The 19,459-nt window shown below is 40.7% G+C and overlaps 1 protein-coding gene across 1 annotated transcript in view; it reads right to left on the reverse strand.

The window, feature by feature from the left end:
* lama4 (laminin, alpha 4) overlaps positions 1-12,796 on the reverse strand; it is a 53,940-nt gene extending 41,144 nt beyond the window's left edge. Inside the window, exons 1-5 of the mRNA XM_028039616.1 lie at positions 12,434-12,796; positions 2,033-2,131; positions 1,826-1,953; positions 850-930; positions 465-679 (exon numbers count right to left, since the gene is read on the reverse strand). Coding sequence (XP_027895417.1) covers positions 465-679; positions 850-930; positions 1,826-1,953; positions 2,033-2,131; positions 12,434-12,547 — 637 coding nt within the window. The 5' untranslated portion in view covers positions 12,548-12,796. The remainder of the gene's footprint in view (positions 1-464; positions 680-849; positions 931-1,825; positions 1,954-2,032; positions 2,132-12,433) is intronic.
* Between the last annotated feature and the right edge of the window lie 6,663 nt (positions 12,797-19,459).

Below are 19,459 nucleotides of genomic sequence, written 5' to 3' on the forward strand. Positions count from 1 at the left end.
GAAAGAATCAAGGCAAAACCCCAGGTATGATTTAGATGATGACAAAATATCTTAAGATAATGTAAAGCTCATTTTAATACTGCATAATACTGACTGTTTAAATAAAAAATATGAAACATAAAATAAGTGACTGCATAAATATTCAGGTGATTTCCATTCCACTCAATGTGACCTCAATGTGACCTCTGGACCTTTGCAGAATTAGCTTAGTTACTTCAAAGGAGGTGAATCTTTAAGCTATCACTTATTATGTGCTAAATGTTTTTATTTAACTGTCATTATATCATAGAAATCAGTTTTCACTATTGAATTTCTTTTGTAAATGTTTTTGGTCTAAAAGGTCATATTTTGTTGATAATGGTGGATTATCAACAAAAAAGCAACATCTAAGCCAGTGAATGTTTTTAATAGGCACTGTATTTTCGTGTGATATCCACCCCCCCTTCCCAAACCATTCTCCCTACCTCTGCAGTTCTTGGCACTGATGGCATCACCATAGAAACCGGGGGCACAGCGCTCGCAGCTGGCGCCGGCCGTGTTTCCCCAGCAGTGCTGGCAGCGGCCCGTCACGTTGTGGCACTCGTTGAAGATCAGGTTAGGGTCCGTGTTGCCGTTGCAGTCGCACCTCTTACAAGATGAACCAATCAGCATTGGGTTGCCATAGTAACCTGGGGCACATCTGTAGCGTGGTGTGGACAGTGTAGAATGCAAGGTTATAATGACTGCTTTTGACAGGAAAGTGATGCAGTTAATGCTGAACACTACATATTACTGATTTTAAAAATATATCACTTTAATCAAAGAGTGAAGAAACAATGTGGACAAAGAGAAAGTCTGATCAGCTCTGACCTCTCACAGTGATTTCCAGCGTAGCCCTCTTTGCACTTGCACTGCACAGTGCTAATCCCTTTTTTGCAGTACACAGCGAAGCTGCCCGGAAACACACACGCACACACACACGCACACACACACAAACACACACACACACGCACAAGAAAGTATGCCAAAGAATAGACATCACTAGCCAATTCTCAACCTTGACAGAGAGGCACAAAATATTATCCATTTTTTAAAATCTAATTTCTTGTGCAAATTTCTTAGTTCACTTGAAAAAGACAAAACAAATTTACAAGTAAATTTTCAGCAAGACATAGGAACTTATTTTATGTCAGTAAATCCTTAATATAAATAAGAAAGTACTAGTTCAGTTTAAGGGTGCAGCGATTGCAGTTTTCTGGCCGATCTTTTAAAAAGCTTAACTTGCCCATTCCAATTTTGGCCAATACCATTTTTTTTTCTGAAATGTTGCTTAATATAGCAAGAAAGTTCCTGAGTTGGCAACACTGGGGTCATTATTGTTAATTATAAACGTGCAGACATTGATGGGCAGGTCTGTTAGTCGAACCTTTCTCACTGGAGAGCAAAAGAAGACAGTGGTTGATTCTTAGACCTTTGCCAAGTTAGATAAGATCACTGGATAAGATCGGCTTCACATGTAAAAATCGACCAATCACCGATTTCCCAAAATTAAGGAAATCGTTACCAATTAATTAACCCCTAGTTCAGTTATAACATGGGCCAAATGTCTTGTTATAAAATTAAATAATCTGCCAGTGGACCTAGTACTTATCAATTTTTAAGAATTTTATTTCTGGAAGAATTTTAGCTTTTATATCTGGCTAAAAAGTTACTTGTAAGTTAGTTTTGTCTTATTTAAAATGTCCTAAGATATTTGAACTGGAAATTAGACCAAAAAAAAAATACTTGATAAGATTTAGTGTTTTTGCAATGTTGAGACCACCTCAGGAAGAGCAAAGCAGCTTACTTATTGGATGGGGCAGCGAGGGGGCAGGAGCAAGGGACGCAGGCATGGAGCCCGTCCTGTCTGGAGCTCAGGATGTAGCCGTCTTCACACATTTCACAAAAATCCCCTGTGCTGTGATCCTTACAGTTCTGGAGGTGGCAGGCAGGGGTCATATATTACAACTGGCACCAAGGTGATTACCCAGGACAGTCTAAAAGCGATACTCACAATACAGATGCCAGTGATGTCTTCACAGTAGTCGGCGTGGCCCTTGCAGTTGCATGGCAGACAGGCGTTTTGTTGACTGACGAAGGAACCTCTTGGACACTGAAAAAGAAAAAAGAAATTCACCCACTATAGCAACATTGCCCATGTTTCTATTATCTGGTTCTTGTATTTTCAGAAGACAACGTTTACCCAACATGGGGAGAAATTATGTACTTTTTTTATGATTCTTTATGAAATAACGAAAGACTGTGTGGCAGTCTCTCTGTGGCCGTTTTGAGAATGCATGGAGGGACGGGTTCCTTCTAAGCATGCATAATATTTACAATTTCATACATGTGAGAAAGACACTTTTATGTCTCCATTTGTCATTCTCCTTTCCAAAGAGGACTGGATCACGAGGATCCTTTGTGTACAAATAAATTACAGCAGAAATGGTTTTTTATCAAAAATTGATATATGATCGAATCTTGACCCAAAGAATCAGAATCAAATTGTGAGGCAGTAAAAGATTCCCACTCCTAATGTTCTCTCCTCAGGGTGACTGCCCCCAACACGATGCTGCCATGCCGTCCTTTATGACTAGGATGGTGATGTCAGGCTGAGTTTTTACATTTTTTCCTCCAACTGTAACTGACATTATGGTCAAACATTTAAACTTTGGTTCCATTAAGATATAGAGTGTACTTCCAAATGTCAGTGATTTTATCCCCGAGAGAATTTGCCAAGTGTTTTTGTGTGTTTCAAACAGGTTTTTGAATCAAAGGGGCGTGGCTTCCAACTCTGAGCTTTACCTATTGGGTGTTACCGGACATCGATTCACACACTATGTCCGTGTGTATGATGAGAGCACAGTTGCAAAAAAGCGAAGAAAAAAAAAAGTGGAACAACTTCGCTGAAACACCTTGTTTGAGCTTTCGCGGTGCGTGTAGAGCTGTGTCAGCTTCACTCAGCTTGTGTGTAGTTCTCTATAGACAAGAGAACTGAACAAGCGCGTGCTTGTTATGAGCGCTGAACAAGCACGTGCGCGCTACCTTGCCACCTGAGGAGCAACAGAATCTGATGGGGAACGCGAATGGTCGTAACACCGGCAGATCTTTAAAATAAGAGCAGCCTGGTTGTGCCTCATTCCCATGGAAACTGTTACTATCAGTTTCAGTTGATTTCTCAGCTCATCTTCTTCTGGTTCTTCTCACCACAGACTGAGCGACTGCGGCTGCCGCGGTCTTTGTGCTCCGTCACACTGGTTGGCTGATCCCATCTCAGATGGATCAGTCATCATATTAGTGGGCGGGGCTTATGTGACTTCGCATTTTTTTGCAGTGTGATTGATTTGTTCATAGCTACCACCAGATGATGCTTTGTTGTTGTTGTTTTTTTTTGAGTTTTAACACTATTGTGATTTATGACATGTCATGTTGATTTTCATCACCGATAATAAACGTTAATGATTTGTTTGTGTTTTGGGGAAAGTGTGGAGCGGGAGGGAAAAGGAAGGCCGTTCTTTTGACATAAAGGGAATAATAATAATAATAATAAATACATATTTGCATATTTAGCAGCTTTTTAACATTCTGATTGGCTAGTTGGTTCAATCCCAGCTATTCTAGAGGACTCGTCATGCCTGGTGAATAATTTCTCATTTTAAACACACAGAGCACATGTTAGTGTCCATGTAATGTCTGTCTGCCTTACATCCAACAGACACACATGGATTTTCTTTCTTGCTTCCCCTCCTGATTGCTCCCTGTGGCTTTGCTCTGGTTTGTTTATTGGCCTCCACTTGCAGACTTCCAGCTCTGCTCCTCCTGCTCTTGAGAAATCAACTGACTGACCTTCTCCACAGTATATTCCTGCAGTATATTCTCCTCGCCTCTCGAACCATGTCTCACCAGACTGTTGTTGCAACCACTGCGGTGGGGAACGCTCCACCTCGCTCCTCTCAGCTCGCCCTGATTGCCTCACAGCTTTCAAAATAAATTCCACCGCCTCCTGCTCTGCTTCTCTCCTTCTTATGATTCTCCATTGGGCCTTCTCTCTTTTCAAACGCCTCGCAGTAGCGTTGATACCCCTTAAACGTTTGAAGGTCAACATTTTTAAAGTTGGATGTTTGGCTTTTCTTTACTGCGATTTTATCATGTGCCAACACAAACTGGTGGAGGAACTCCCAGAGAAAACTTAAGCACCCTGAGCAGAGAAGAGCAAGGCATGGGAACCAGGAGAGGCAGCTGACTCAGCCTGCACGGATGCAACTATTTGAAAATTTGGTCAGATGTCAATATTCGATATTACTATTGCTATTATATCCGATAACTGGTATTATATTATTATATGCATTTTGATACCTCGAAAAAAACACAGTCACATGACTTCCTCTCTACTTCGGTTTAACTCCCCATAATCCTTTGCTGTATCACTATTGCATGATCAAACAAATACCACGTCGCTGTTCCCCCACCCCTCCCCACCACCACAACCATCTGAGAAGCAAATAGCAGCAAGATGGAAATAAATATTTACTAATATCAAACTAAAACTAATGTGTTAAATGATGACTAATATAACAACGTTAATCCCGTTATATTGTAATCCTTTGCTTTCCAATCATTCTCCTAAATCTGTTGAAAAAAAGTCTCTTTCATATCAGCGTGTTGTTCTGAGGAAGCAGGTCTGAGCTGAAGCTTCCTGTCTCATGATGCTCCACACCACCTCTCTCTGTGTCTCAGATCATCTTTGAACTTCAGCAGCTGCAGCTCCCAGTGATGCCTACAATGGCACTTTGTGAGCTCAGGGTTTGACCTCCCTGCTGCATGCAGCCAGCCGGACGTTGACATTCAGAGGGTGGAACGTTCCACAGACGCTCCAGCTGTTAATGCTTGTGATTCACACTGCGTTCAATCCACAGATGGACTGTGAGACAAAGATGACTTTGTGGCCAGCTCATGTTAAACATCCTGAAAAACAGAACGCTGTCTCCCACACAGGACAGTTTTCCTGTGGGTTTCCCTCACTATCAGTATGCACAGAGCGACGTTACGTTATTCAGGTGTCATGCTGCCATGCGAAAACATCCTGAGATAGTTTTAAATGTTCTCAGTTAACTCGGCTAAAATAAAAAATAAATACCACAAGCTTATAGAAAAGGCAATTAAAGCAATATAAAACAACTGGAAGATGACAGATGACTGTGCAAACAGCTGCAGGGGGCCAGGGCTTCTGGGGGGCTTTAAGGATTAAGGGTTGGGATAGCACATGGCACGGACTTCTCTAAAACTTTCTCTTTGCCCATTAAATTGTCAAAGGTTTAATGCAAAATTACTTTTGTGCAGGTAGGCTTCAGCTCAAGCGTTGGAATGTTTTAATAGCCGAGTTACCTTTGATGATTAGGCTGAAAAATATGAACAATCCTAGGACCCCTTTTATTCAATATTTATATGCTCCCACTAGCTCAGGTTATAACAGGAAATAATATTAGCTACCATAACTATGCAGATGACACACAGCTCTACATTACGATGTCACCAGGTGACTCAGAGCCCATCCAATCACTGAACAGATGCTTAGAACAGATAAATGTGTGGATGTGCCAAAACTTTCTCCAGCTGAACAGAAACAAAACTGAAGTTATTATTTTTGGACCTAAAGAGGAATGATCTAGAGTTATAGATCTAGAGTCAATGCACAGCTTCAGTTATTACAACTGAAAACCAGCGATCAGCCCGAAACCTGGGAGTAGTGATGGACTCTGACCTGAACCTCCAGAGCCACATAAAGACAGTTACAAAGTTGGCCTTTTATCACCTGAAGAACATTTTCAGGATTAAAGGACTAATGTCTCAGCCAGATCTAGAGAAACTCATCCATGCGTTCATCTTCAGTCGTATTGATTATTGCAACAGCGTCTTCACAGGTCTGTCCAACAAATCAATCAAACAGCTGCAGCTGATCCAGAATGCTGCTGCTCGCGTTCTGACTAAAACCAGGAAGATAGAGCACATAACACCAGTTTTAAAGTCCCTCCACTGGCTCCCTGTAGCTCAAAGAATAGACTTTAAAATACTGTTGTTAGTTTACAAATCACTGAATGGCTCAGCACCACAATACATTAAAGATCTGCTTTTATTGTATCAACCTTCCAGACCTCTCAGGTCTTCCGGTTCTGGTTCTGCTCTGCATCCCCAGAACCAGAACCAAACGAGGAGCAGCAGCTTTCAGCATCTATGCACCACAAATTTGGAACAAACTTCCAGAAAACTGTAAAACAGCTGAAACACTGACTTCTTTTAAATCTCAACTGAAAACCCACCTGTTTAGAGTTGTATTTGAAATGTAATCACTTACAAATTTATTGATGTAACTTGACTTAATGATTGATTCTATATTGCATTGTGATTCTGTTTGTAATGATGTAAAGCACTTTGAAATGCCTTACTGCTGACATTTTTCTGGTTATAAAATAAATGCTGATACGACTGAGGCAATGGATGTCAATAGCAATATTCCACTGGGGGTTAAACAACAGAGCGGCTTCAGGTGGCCAAGGGAGGGCATTAAATACCTAGGCATCAATATTCCTCTCTCATTAAATGATTTGTATCATGCCAATTACAACAAAACACTGGATATAATTAAAAATGACCTAGAGCGATGGTCAGCATTGCCTTTGTCCCTCCTCGGTCGCATTGAAACCATTCGTATGAATCTGTTACCCAGATTATTGTATTTATTCCAGATGTTACCAGTTGGCATACCAAAGTCCATGTTTGTTGAATTGGATAAAATTATATCAAAATTCATATGGCAAAGCAAGCGCCCTCGCATAAAATACAAAACACTACAAAGAAGTAAGACGGAAGGGGGCCTCAATCTTCCTGTTTTGAAATACTATTTCTGGGCAGCTCAGTTAAAGCCTTTAATTTCATGGATCCAACAGGATTCTCAAACAAGATGGCTGAGCATTGAGCAAGCAAAGTGCTCAGTACCATTAAAAGTATTGCCATTTTTAGATATCCTAGTAAAGGATCTGCCATTGTGGACTAAAACCACACTTAACATTTGGAACAAAGTGCGAATTTCTTTCAAGCTACCAAGAGGTTTATCAATATTAACAAGCATTGGACATATTAAATCCTTCACGCCCAATTTCTTAGACAAAAAGTTTTCTAAATGGGCTGAACAGGGGCTTACATTTCTTCATCAGTTGATTGACAGGAAGAACCTTATGTCATTTGAAGAGTTATGTAGGAATTTTCATCTCCAGAAAAATGATTTCTTTAGATATTTACAGTTGCGCTCTTTTTTGTCTGCACACAGGGACTGGGAAAGAGTACTAAATCCCACACCAATAGAAAACCTCCTAATCCATTACCAGAAAGGGGGAGGAGATAAAAAATTGATAACAAAGTTATATAGTGTATTTCTGTCAATGAACCTTAACAAACCCACTTGGACAAAACAAAGATGGGAGGCAGAGACGGCCAAAAGAATCTCTGACGAAACATGGGAGGAAGTTTGGACTGAGGCACATAGAGTTACAAACTCAAATACGTGGCGGGAATATAAATGGAAAATTATTAGCAGATATTTCAGGACCCCAGATGTAGTTTCCAAGATGGATCCTAAAGTACCAAGCTTGTGTTGGAGAAACTGTGGCTCAGCGGTCCCCAATCATACACACATTTTTTGGTCATGCCCCAAACTTCAAAACTTTTGGGATGAGGTGTACAGGGCTATAAACCAAATCTTCCCGGAAGTTATACCAAAGGATGTTACAGTTGCGTTATTTGGTATTATACCAGATGGTTTGCAAGGACGGACCAAAGTATATTTGTTAAATATCCTTTTTACAGCAGCCCTGAAATGCATTACAATCAGGTGGATGCAGTTGGAGCCACCTTCCTATGACTTATGGATCCAAAAAGTAAGGGAATTGTATAAAATGGAACAGATAACCTATTCATTAAGACTTCAAAAAACCACTTTTAGTCTGCGCTGGGGGCCAGCAGAAGCTCTGTTGATGTAAATAAGCCTAACAAGTTTGTCTCTTGGCATATGGTGTTTAGCTATCCTGCCCAAAATGTATCTTTATTTTAATGTTGTATGGTGAGGAGTCTACAAATGTGATGCTGAGGTTGTAAGATATCATGCCAAGATGTTTATTTTATTTTATGGAAGACTTCATATTGTCAACACTTGTGTTATGTACCATTGATGTACGGCTGTATATTGCTCTGTAAAAAAAAAAAAAAAAAAATGTAAGTTCTAAAAAAAAGAAATGCCTTGCTGCTGAAATGTGCTATACAAATAAAATTTGATTGATTGATTTGATTGAACAAGAACCAAGAAAAGTAAAGCTCGAACTAATTATGAAGGGAAGTAGCATTCTGTAGAAAGCCGTATCTAATTTAATGCTCAGCACATATTAAAGTTGTTTTTCCTTTGTGCTTTAACCAGAACCAGAAGGGACCCGCTGGTTGGCGGAGCAGCAGAATACTTTTTATTTTCTCACCAAGAATCTGCGTTCTTGTGTTTTCTTTTTCTGTCCTCACGAATAAAGTGTCCCTTTGTGGCTAACAGAAAAGCTATTCACACAGCATTTCTTTTAAAAAATGTCAGTTTATTTCTCCTCTGCACATGTTTTCAGCTGGTTGTTGTGGCTGTGGAATGAACATTCGAGTAAGAATTAGCTTGTTGCGCCACCGTCATAAAAAGGTTTTTATTTAGCTGGAAATCATTTAGATGGTTGTTATTTTGTCACATACTTGTTTCCTGTATGAGTTAATTCTAAACATCCAGGTCTGTTGAAATCTTACTTTAACTTTTTTCTTCTTCACATCCCTTCTTTTTCAGTCCAAGCAACGTTTTTGTTAAACAATGTGGTCAAACAAGAGCTTAGTGCTTGTTTTGTGCCTTAAAATGACCCTTCTGGCAACCTGACCAACACAATGGCGACCATGTGTGGCCAGTGAAACATAACAGATGACATCTAGATGGAAAAATAAATGCTGTTAAAATCATGTGCAGATCAATATTGTCCAGACTGACTCGAGACCTACAAGCTATTACCGCTTTTCTACTTTCAGAAAGAATTTGGAAATATTTGTTCCACTTTTTATTAATTCATTCATTTCTGAGGTAGGTGTCTTTCTTTTAAGGATTAGGATTTCCCCGGAACCTACAGCACATGGCCAAAAAGGTATCCTGTAGTTCACCCAACCTGTTGGATAATGAGAGACGGGGACCTCCTGGCCTGATGACCTTTGCTGGTGCACCAGGATTCGAACCTGTGACGTCCGCCTCCGTATGCGAGTTGTGCTCTGCGTCACCACAGTAAACCACACCCAGTCCATCTTATAGCCAGAACAAAAACACATGTGTCCCTTTGTCTGATACCACTTTGTCATGATCTCATGGTGAACCTGGCCTTGGCACCAGTGAGCTCTGTAACTGGCCTCAGCAACTGTGCGAAGAAAATTGGAACTGGCATCAGATTGGTTAATTAATTTTGATGACTGGTGTATGTTAGGCAAGAAATTGTTTGGTATGTCATCTAAAAAGTGCGTCATCTTGGTCATGACTACATCTTTTTGATGCAAACAGATACCCATTTTTTTTAAGATTGCTGCAAACCTAAAAAAGAAAAACTTTTCATACCGCATTGATTCAACCAGCACATGGTGACACTTTCAGTGGTTGAAAGTCAGTCTAAACCGGTCAGCAACAGGAATGAAAACTGCAACAGAGTCTGTGATGTTTAATCTCAAATGCGTAGTATGACTAAACCAGAGCCTTCGCTTCTCTTTTGTTTTCTTTCTTTGTTTTCTTACATTTTTGACCTCAGATTCCCCTGAGAGGAATCTCCGCCTGAGACTTTCAGGCCGGGTGAGATTCTCATGACCTGGGAACTGTGTTTTCCTGAGGATGTTCACCAGACTTGAATCTAGTGTCTGATACCCCCCAACCTCCACCATCCACTTCTCCAAGCGATTATAATGACAGCACAGCACAAACCGATGGGAGGAGACGCATCAGGCTGTTTTACTCCAGATTTACTCCTCATTGCAGGAAAAACTAACCAAACAAACAGATGATAAAGAGATGTGACAGAAGATTTATTCACCCAAACTTACTGTGCACACTCAGCAGAAATAAAGGTTTCCCGCAAAACTATAGGATGATGGTGTGGCTGCACAGGCATGAAGCTGCAGTGCCAGAGAGAGTATTTACTTTACAAACCGCTCATCTGTAGAACCAGATCCTGTTGGTGTGTTTGAGGGCAACTCTGCAGAACTTTCTGAAGGCAGTTCAAGCTGAACTGATGCATTGTAAATGCTGGAATGCCACATCAGAAAGCGTCTGGTGTGGACCGGCTGAGAGGCAGCTTTGTGTATTGTAGTGGATGCAGTGGGAAGACCGACAGTGGCAGACATGACAGAGGGTGTTTGTGATGTCGCTGCTAAAAAATGAAAGCTGCTTCTTAGGATATGACTGAGAAACATATCACAATATAAGTCAGCATTGATAATTATTGATTGATTTTAGATTTTAGATCTCAAGTGTTGCCAAAGTGGTAGCATGACCTGTCCTGCTTTATCCACAGTTTTCACTCCACACTGCTGTTATTTTTAAAGGGATAGTCTTATGTGTTTTCCAACAACATAGAATCATTTCATAGCACAATCAAGTAACCATGTAACCTTCAGATGTTATAAAATGCTGAATATATCAAATGTAAGGAGGAGGAGCTGCGTCTCATAGGCGGAGCTAGGTCCACTCAGACATTTTGCACAGGTCAATGGTTGCCATGGAGATTAAAGAATTTCTCAAACATGCATAAAAAATCAAGTCAACAGTCCAGGTATGTTTGTGATGAGGGAATAACATTATAACATGATGCAAAGCTCCAAAAAAGTCAATTTTACATAACACTGCCACTTTAAGCAGTTATGAGGCATCGTGCTGCTGTTGCTTGGTAACAGATGAGTGAGTGCTTAGCATTGCTTAGCTGGTCGTGAAAGGTTGAGCAGCTGAAACCTCTCCTCTGACTATATCCCCCAGAATGCTGTGCAGTTCTGTATAGCAGAAATGATCGATTATTCTGTCAGACAAATGATCTATTGCTATAGATCATGAGTTGTGATATGTATTATTATATTGTTATTGTTCATCCTCACTGATTCTGCTCCCATTGCTGACTATCATCCATATCATCACCTTCCTAAATAATGGCCAAAGTTATTTTTTACCTAAAGTGATTTTTGAAAAGTAAAATTGCCACGTCTTTTGGCAAAAATGACTTCGACTATTATTTAAGGAAGTTGATATTAAATTCAGTCACTCACTGCTACAAATGAAAATGGCTGCAAACAGAATATTAAATGTCCAGAAGTAGAAGAAGAGCCTCCTGCACAACCATCAAAGATGTAGGGATTTCTGGATGGTAAGTCAAACAAAAATGCTTGGATTTTCCAGCAGCCATTGTGCAGCTCGGACAGCAGTAAAACTAGCTGAGCAAATGTGTTTGTCTTCTAATAATATAGTGGGTGGAGCTCAACTTGGGTTGCTAGTTGGCCGAGGTTGCTAGGTGAAGGGCAATGCCCACGCTTTGTGACTTTATAACCAGGAAGTTTTTAAATGACTTGTTTTCTAGAAATCAAAGAACATTAACAAGAAAAAACTTGCTGGATGTTATTTTTGGCATTTTGTTTCCAAATGAAAGTACAAAAATGTGCCTAAAGCAAATTTTGGATAATATGCCCCCTTCATAAACAAACAAGAAAGAAATAGTTTTCTGATTCTATTTGTGACTTGACTTTAACCAACAACCAACTATAGCCTATTGCGGTTCAACTTCACATCTCTGCATATCCCTACAGGGTCTGCCTTTCTAAGTCAAGTGTGAAGAAATGAGGGCGGTTCTATAAACTTCTTAAAAGGTCCTCTGTGTTCATGACATATCACACTTCGTTCATCTGGTAAGGCTAAGCTAAGCCAGTGGGACTAAAGCTGTTTACTCATAATGATTTCTCATGTACTGCCTCTTGGTTTTCTTTCCCTCGACCGTCGCTCACAGACTGGCAGCTTGTTTCCATTAAGAAACTGTCAGGGAGGGGCAGCAGGCACATGACAGCAGGGAGACAGTATCTCCAGAGATTATCTGAGCTCCATTCTCAGGGTAACCCTAATGCAAACACGTACCCACATGGACATAATGCACTACCAAAACAGGGCAGAGTCTTTGTAAAGTTTCAAACAGACAATGTTTTACTCACTTAGAAAGCAGACCTATTGCCTACAAGTCAAAATGATGTATGGATCATGTCAGGAGCAGGTCAGGACAGCCAGACCAAGCAAAGTAATAGATAACATGAACAGCGGACCAGTCAAAAGCTATAAGATTCTTACTTTCATGAGAGTTTGTTGCTGTTCCTCGTACCGCAACCGGCTGGCAGAAGTTGAACAGATAATTCCTGAGAGGATGGAGACAAGGCAAAGGCAGGGCAAGGGTTTTGCAGCCATATTTAGGTTTATCCAGCGTCTCCCCCCTCCCGTCTTTGTCTCAGTCACAGAAGTGTCCTGTGGGCCTCTTTAGCCTTTAACTTCACTTCTCCACTCCTCCTGATGTCCAGATCCAGCGCTGCCCCTTGTACCGGCCCGAGCTGAATCCTGTAAAACTAACTTTTGTGGACTTCCTCTCTTCTCTCTCCTCCCTCCCTGCCCTTGTGGGCTTGCTTCTTCCCTGAGCCAGGCCCAAATCACATACAGATGGGAAGCTGAGCGAAACAGAGAGAGAGAGACACACACACAAAGAGAAAGAGAGAGAAAGGAGCAAGAGAAAGATTTCTGTCTCCTGACGGCTCATGGCAGACAGTGCACTCATCCAAACTGCTCACCCCACCCCCAACCCAACTGGCAGAGTCATACTGAGTGCTCTCACCTCGTCTCCATTTCCAGGACCATGGCACCCTTTTCACCTTGGTTTGAGCAAGCAGTGAGTACCCCTCCCCCTCTACTCAGCCAGGGTGGGCAGAAGGTCTAAAGCTTCAACACTCACTCTTCGGTCAGTGGGCAGAAACCAAACAGCTGCTCTTATATCTTGGTCTTGCTCCTTTTCTCAGCCCTGGACATTAGCGTTCTGTTTGTTTACCCTGGTCAGGAGCCTGAAAGCGGCTGAATTTACAGGGACTGTGTCAGGCTGCTACACAGGAAGAGCCTGAATGCCAGACATCCTGGATATTGTTAGAAAATGGAGTGCGAAAGCTCCTGTTTCGTGCTTCGTGCGACTCCAAATGCTTGAACGGCATGCAGTGTTAGCCTGTGGGGCCACGAGGAGGCTGTGTCTCAAATGACTAATAAACAGGAAGTTACATTCCATACGTGTATGGTAGAGATATCACACACAGACACAACGCACTTAACACTTCTGACTAAAATAGATTACTAGCTTACTAGTTTCTAGATTTCCGAAGGGTGATGATAATGGAAAGGATTAATTTGCTTCTACTACCATAGCAAAGTATTGGTAGTTATTGTAATGTCAGGGAGAATGCTTGATCTGAAAGACAAACATTTGTCAGGACAGTTTCCTTCTCTTCCAGTACTGTGAAAGAAATGTGGTATAGATACTGGTTGGTTTAAAGGTGATTCACACCAGCCCTGTTTAGTCGTCTTTAATCCAGCTCTGGCTTGTTATCCTATAAAGTCTGATTCATTTGAAAAGATGTGAACGGGAAATCAAACTGACCAAAAAAAAAACAAACAAAAAAAACTGTGTCTGGTCCAAACCTCAAGCACAAAAAAACTGTCGGTTAGAGTGGCCAGTGAGAGGCTCTCTCATCCACTGGAGGGTCTGTGCCTTACCAGAGGCATCGGGCAGTTCATACCTCCAGCCCAACGAGAGAAGTGCCTCCATTTTTCTGAGGTGTGTGGTCCATGCTAGTGTGCAGACCCTACTTCCTGTTTACAACAGTCATGCACAGTACCAACATCTGATGAAATTAAGCTCTGCGGAGCCTGGCTGATTCACTCCAAACTAACAGATTGAAACACACATATTCTGCAATTTTGTTTTCTCTCTCTCTTTTTTTGCCACATTTGAAAAGTTTCTTTAAATTCCTATGACAATTAGATGGAAACATCGCTCCTGTTCTGTTGTGAAATTGTAGACCTTTGTGTTGTTTTGAGCAGTTTGAAAAACAAAGCATGGGATCATCAATCATTTTATCCTGAGCTACTTCTCCAATGTAACATTGAAAATCTCATCTGATCAGTTCACACAATAATAAACAAGTTGAGATGACTTAAGAACATTCCCATATAAAGCAACTGTTTGCCTCACTTTTCTCCTGCAAAAAATGTGGATTCAAGTTATGCATCTTTGAACTCTGTTCGGTGGCCTATAAAACCTTTTAAATGTTAGTAATAATCAATAATCAACCAGTAATCAATTAGATATGGACAACACAAAGCACCACAAACATTATGTTGGGTCTCCAGTTAATCAGTTAGCTCAGGGACACAAACGAGAATTTCTTCTTCATGTTTGTTGAGCATCACATTGGTAGTGTGAGCACAGGCCCAGTAGAAACACCGCAGATCGCTTGTCCTGGATCCTTCCTGGGTGGTCCTGAATCCTCTTCACTAGCCTCCTCAGATTAGGCCAGTTTGATCCAATGCCATTACTGATCTGGTAGCAGAGCGATAGATACAGAAGGCAACCAGTGCAACACAGCCCTCTGTTCCAAGTCCAGCAAGACAGCATCAACCGCTGCAGCACGGTGGATCAATAAATCAGTCATTGACTGTCTGAGAGATTAAACAAGAACGCACAAATTTTATTTTCTTGTTTGTTCTACAGTATTCTGTGCTGTTCTCACTGGTGGAGGGTCAGTGAGAGCAGGACATCAGGCTCACCCCTCAGCCTGGGGTGTCTTCTTACGCTCTCCACACATACCAGAGAAAAGTAGAACCTCTGTCACAACAAATGCCTCCACAGTTTAACGCTGCACTCCTGCTGGTAGCTAACAGTTCAATGTAGAGAACACAAAGGATAAATGCTAACATAAATGATTACATAACAGAATGATGCAGAAATTTTTAAAAAAGGAGAAAAATCACATTGTCTTTAAATGTATAAAAAAAAATCCTTCCTTTGCCAGTTAAGTTACTAGGAGCTATATGCTAAGGGCATTGTTATAATTATACTGTGAAAAGAAAAGAAATCCAACGACTATTACAACGTAATTTACTTTATTTATTTCTAATTAAGTAAATTGTTATTCACTTAATTATAGATAAACTGGTGGATAAATTAGTGCAGGCCTGTGGGGGCGCTGCACCAACAGCTGCTGAGGAAAACGACAGGAAAACCTCTGGAGTAGACACTGAGAGAAATTTCCTTCTTCACAAAATGGAAACAAAAATGGAGTGGAGACAGATTCTAGTGGTTTTAGGATTTCTATTTTGTTCTGGCAAAACACCACAAGCTAATTTTTCCACTAGCCCTAGACTCACACATTTGTTGTGGTTGTATTTACCCAGAATGCTCGTTGCTTTAATCTACTTCCTGCGTTTGGAGCCTTCTCTGGTCTGCTTGATGTTCACATATACATTCAAATCACACCAGAGTTCACTTCAACCGAACAGAGGCCGACGTTTGTAGGTGGATCAGAGTTTATTTGGTTTGCATCAGTTTGATTATTCGTTCACACCTCCCCAAACCAATCAGAGTTTATAGGCAAACAGCCTGGAGTTGGATTAAAGTGGAATCAACAGGGCTGGTGTGAATGTACCCAAGATTGACAGCAAAACTTTATATAAATATCAAATAAGTAAAAAGTATGTATATGTGTACTTATTTAATACATTTATTACATGGTCTGCTAAAAGTCAAAGATAAACTAGCTGTTAGTAGTGGTGGCAGTGTGGAAGTAAAGTTCTTCAGAACCGTTTAAATCCTAAATGTTTTGTAAGCTTTACTTTTCCTGTGGGATCGCTCGCTAACTGTTGAGGTTACTAACAGTATGACTTTTGTTGGTGTGTGAGCTGGCTCTTAGTGGGGAAGTATATCTTTGTTTTGGCAGCGAGTGTTGATTGGAAACAGATGGAAGGAAGAGGGGAGGTGTGGAGGAGGGGGGTTAAAATGCAGTGCAGCGGTCAGTCAGGCTTGGTGGGAAAATGAAATGGTTCTGTCTCCACAAACTGGAGTCACCTTCACTGAAAACCAAAAGTAGAAAGCTGGACGTCTCCTGTGGACCTGCTGGCTGAGTCTATGTCATGCTGTCCAGGTTTAGTCTGGACTCAGATTGTGACCAGTCACTACACCTCCAACGTCTCCCTGTCCCTGCATTAGCCTTCAAAGTTCAACTCAAATACAGGAAAATACAACTGACATGTGCAGTTTTGATTAATGTAAGACAGCATTTACATTTTCCAGGCTTTCCAAATGTTTTCAGCACAAATCTCCTAAATCACAGAGAAAGACAAAAAAGAAAAATGGTGAAGGGAGGACTGCAGCAACTATTTGCAGAGCGGTTAGAGTTGATGAGAAGATGGACGGGTCTAAATACATGGAGATCCTTGAAGACAACCTGTGGACATGATCAGGTCAGGCTGAGGCCAGATGAAGGCTCAGCCTTGCTGTGCTCCCAGTCACACATTTGGCTGCAGAAATGAGCTCAATTAGTTGACAGAGAGAGAGAGAGCTGGTGTTACACTGAGATGAGACCAAACTGCAGATGATCACTCTTCTCTGTGTGTCCTGCAGTTTTCCCCATCATTCCCGATACTTTGCTCTGACTCTGCCCTCGGCCACCTGGACTGTCCCTGTGTTTGGTCAGTCAGATCTGCTGCTGTTCTCTTTACTGACATTCATCTCCTACCATGCTGATTTTTCTCACAGTTCAGAACTTATGAAACATTAATGAACCTCTTCTTTTGATGTTTCATTTTCATCCAAAGAAAAGCCTTGTCAGTTTTAAACAGGAGTTTTATGCCTATAAGTTCTAGTCACTAAGGATCTATGCCACAATGTAATGTTGTAATTATAGATGCTGTTCTTTCTTTACCTGTAAGTAATAAATTCTCATGTTTAACAGAAATAAAAGCTTCCAAACATTTACCTGTGTGTAATTAATCCATATAATGTGTTTCACTCAATGACAAAGTCCCTGAAATTAATCAGTTTTTCAATAATATTGTAACATTGTTAGTGTTAATATTGTTTATGTATATATAAACACTTCAATATTGTACAGGAGGTTCTTTGAATAACTATAAATTGGACTGAGCCAACAGTTTGGGAGTATTATTGAGCAACTGTGTGTTTATGACATAGGTGATCAGTTATTTAATAACAGTTCTAATGTACAGACTTCACAACATAATGCAAGATATTATCAGAGCATTCTTATTTTTGATCATCATAACACCTCTGCCTTTCCCAACAAACAGACATTTTATGATTCCATATTCATGTTGCCATTAGTTACATGGATATCTGACACTAAAACCCCTCAGGTAATCATTCAGACCGATAATTCAGTCCAAGTCACCTGAACAGACTTGTTGCTGAAAATGTGCTATATAAATAAAATGACCCCACCTTAACTTACCAAGGATCTGCAGACACACTCCGTGACGGAGACTTCCTCCAGCTCTGAGTCTCCGCAGCTGCAGCACCAGACACTCCAGAGGGCAGTGTTGTTCTCACAAAGAAAGCAGCAGCAGCGTTTCCTTCATGGATGATGGAGCTGTTCCTCCTCCTTTGTCTCAGAGTTGCTGCTGGATAAAGGAACCTGGGAATAAATGTGTGGCAGAGCGAGTACCATACAAGAATTATAGCCTTTGTTGATGAATCAATAAAGCCTTTTATTTCCTCTTAGTTTGTAATAGAAGTTAAATGCTCACCAGGTCAGAGTGTCACATTACTGCTTCACAAAGAAATGGGAGCTAGATGAAAACAAGCAGGTGGGAAAACAGGAAGGAAACCTTTGAATGAATTCCACCGGGTGATTGTACTCACGGATTGGGAATTCTTTGGGATTCCTGTTCCCATAAAAAAACAAAAAAAAACAAACCTTTTTTGTCAATGAACCAGGATGCTTTTCTCTGCAGCAGACTCTGCAGGGTTGACATAACCTGTACTACATACTGTAAGTCTTTATGAGTTCTGGGGAAGTGAATCATTAATCCTCCTTTTATGAGAACCAGAGGTGGGTAGAGTATACAAATATCACACACAAGTTAGGCTGTGTTCACACATAAGCCAGTGCTGTCCCATAAATGCAGTCTGCATATCAGAGGTGGGTAAAGTGTCTACAAGTTGTACTCCAGTAGGAGACGCGTCATTCAACATATTTATACTCAAGTATAAATAAACTGTAACCGTCCAAGAAATGACTCAAGTGAGAGTTAAAAAGTATTTCTTTAAAGGCCAGTGAACAACAAACTGATCAGATCATTTGATTTGATATTTTAAAACAATGGCATCAGACAGACAAAAATGTGAAGTTTTTGTCTGTCTGAGATCATTTGAGTCAGCTGTGTTGGAGCAGGGATGCATGTAGATCCTGTGCTCATCCACACATACCTCCTTATGTCACTTTGAAATAATTTATTTCACTTAGGAAGGCTCCTGGGAGACTAAATGTTCAAACATGATATAAATGAAAACTGAAAACGACTGAGTACACATAAACCGGGTCTTTGGAGCTCAGTCAGAAATTTCAAAGCATCCAGTGGTGAGCAAAGCTCTTGGAAGAACTTGAACCTGTTTGAGTTCTTTGGAAGGTTTTGCCATCACCTCAGGCTGACAGGAACTCTTCTCCAATACTGCCAACACTCACATTCTGCCAGTCAGTCATTAGGCATAGTAATAAAATGCAAGTTGATTCTTTACTCCTTAATTTTTACATATTTGTATTTGGCTGCCATTTTGTAGAACACAGCTTTCATTTCAACATTAAAATTGGTTTTCGAAATTTGTTTTTGTCAAAATTGGAAAAGCAATGAAACAGTAAAACATCCCAGGGATTGAATACTTTTCACAGAAAACAAAACATGGTGATTTATAAACACCTTACACTAGAGAAGAAAAATCCATCTGAGATTAAATGAATTCTCCTTCATGACAGTTTGTTCATTTCAAACCAACAACACCTCAGCAGCATCTCCTCTATCAAAGTGCTCTGCTTTGCTTTGCTGGTCTGATCACGTCCTCACTGATGTTTTGGTGTTTCAGCTGCTTTCACACAAATTGAGATTCAATTCCTCATTGCTACCATGACCTTTAACCTTCTGGGTTAACCTCTAGAACCCGACGGACCCACCGGTGGGTCCGTCGGGTTCTAGACGGACCCAAATTTCCGTCTGGAAAATTTCCAATGAGTGAAATTGGAAAATTTCACTCATTGGAAAACTCCAATGAGTGAA

This window comes from Xiphophorus couchianus, chromosome 15, assembly GCF_001444195.1.
Source record: "Xiphophorus couchianus chromosome 15, X_couchianus-1.0, whole genome shotgun sequence".
NCBI classification, from domain to species: domain Eukaryota; kingdom Metazoa; phylum Chordata; class Actinopteri; order Cyprinodontiformes; family Poeciliidae; genus Xiphophorus; species Xiphophorus couchianus.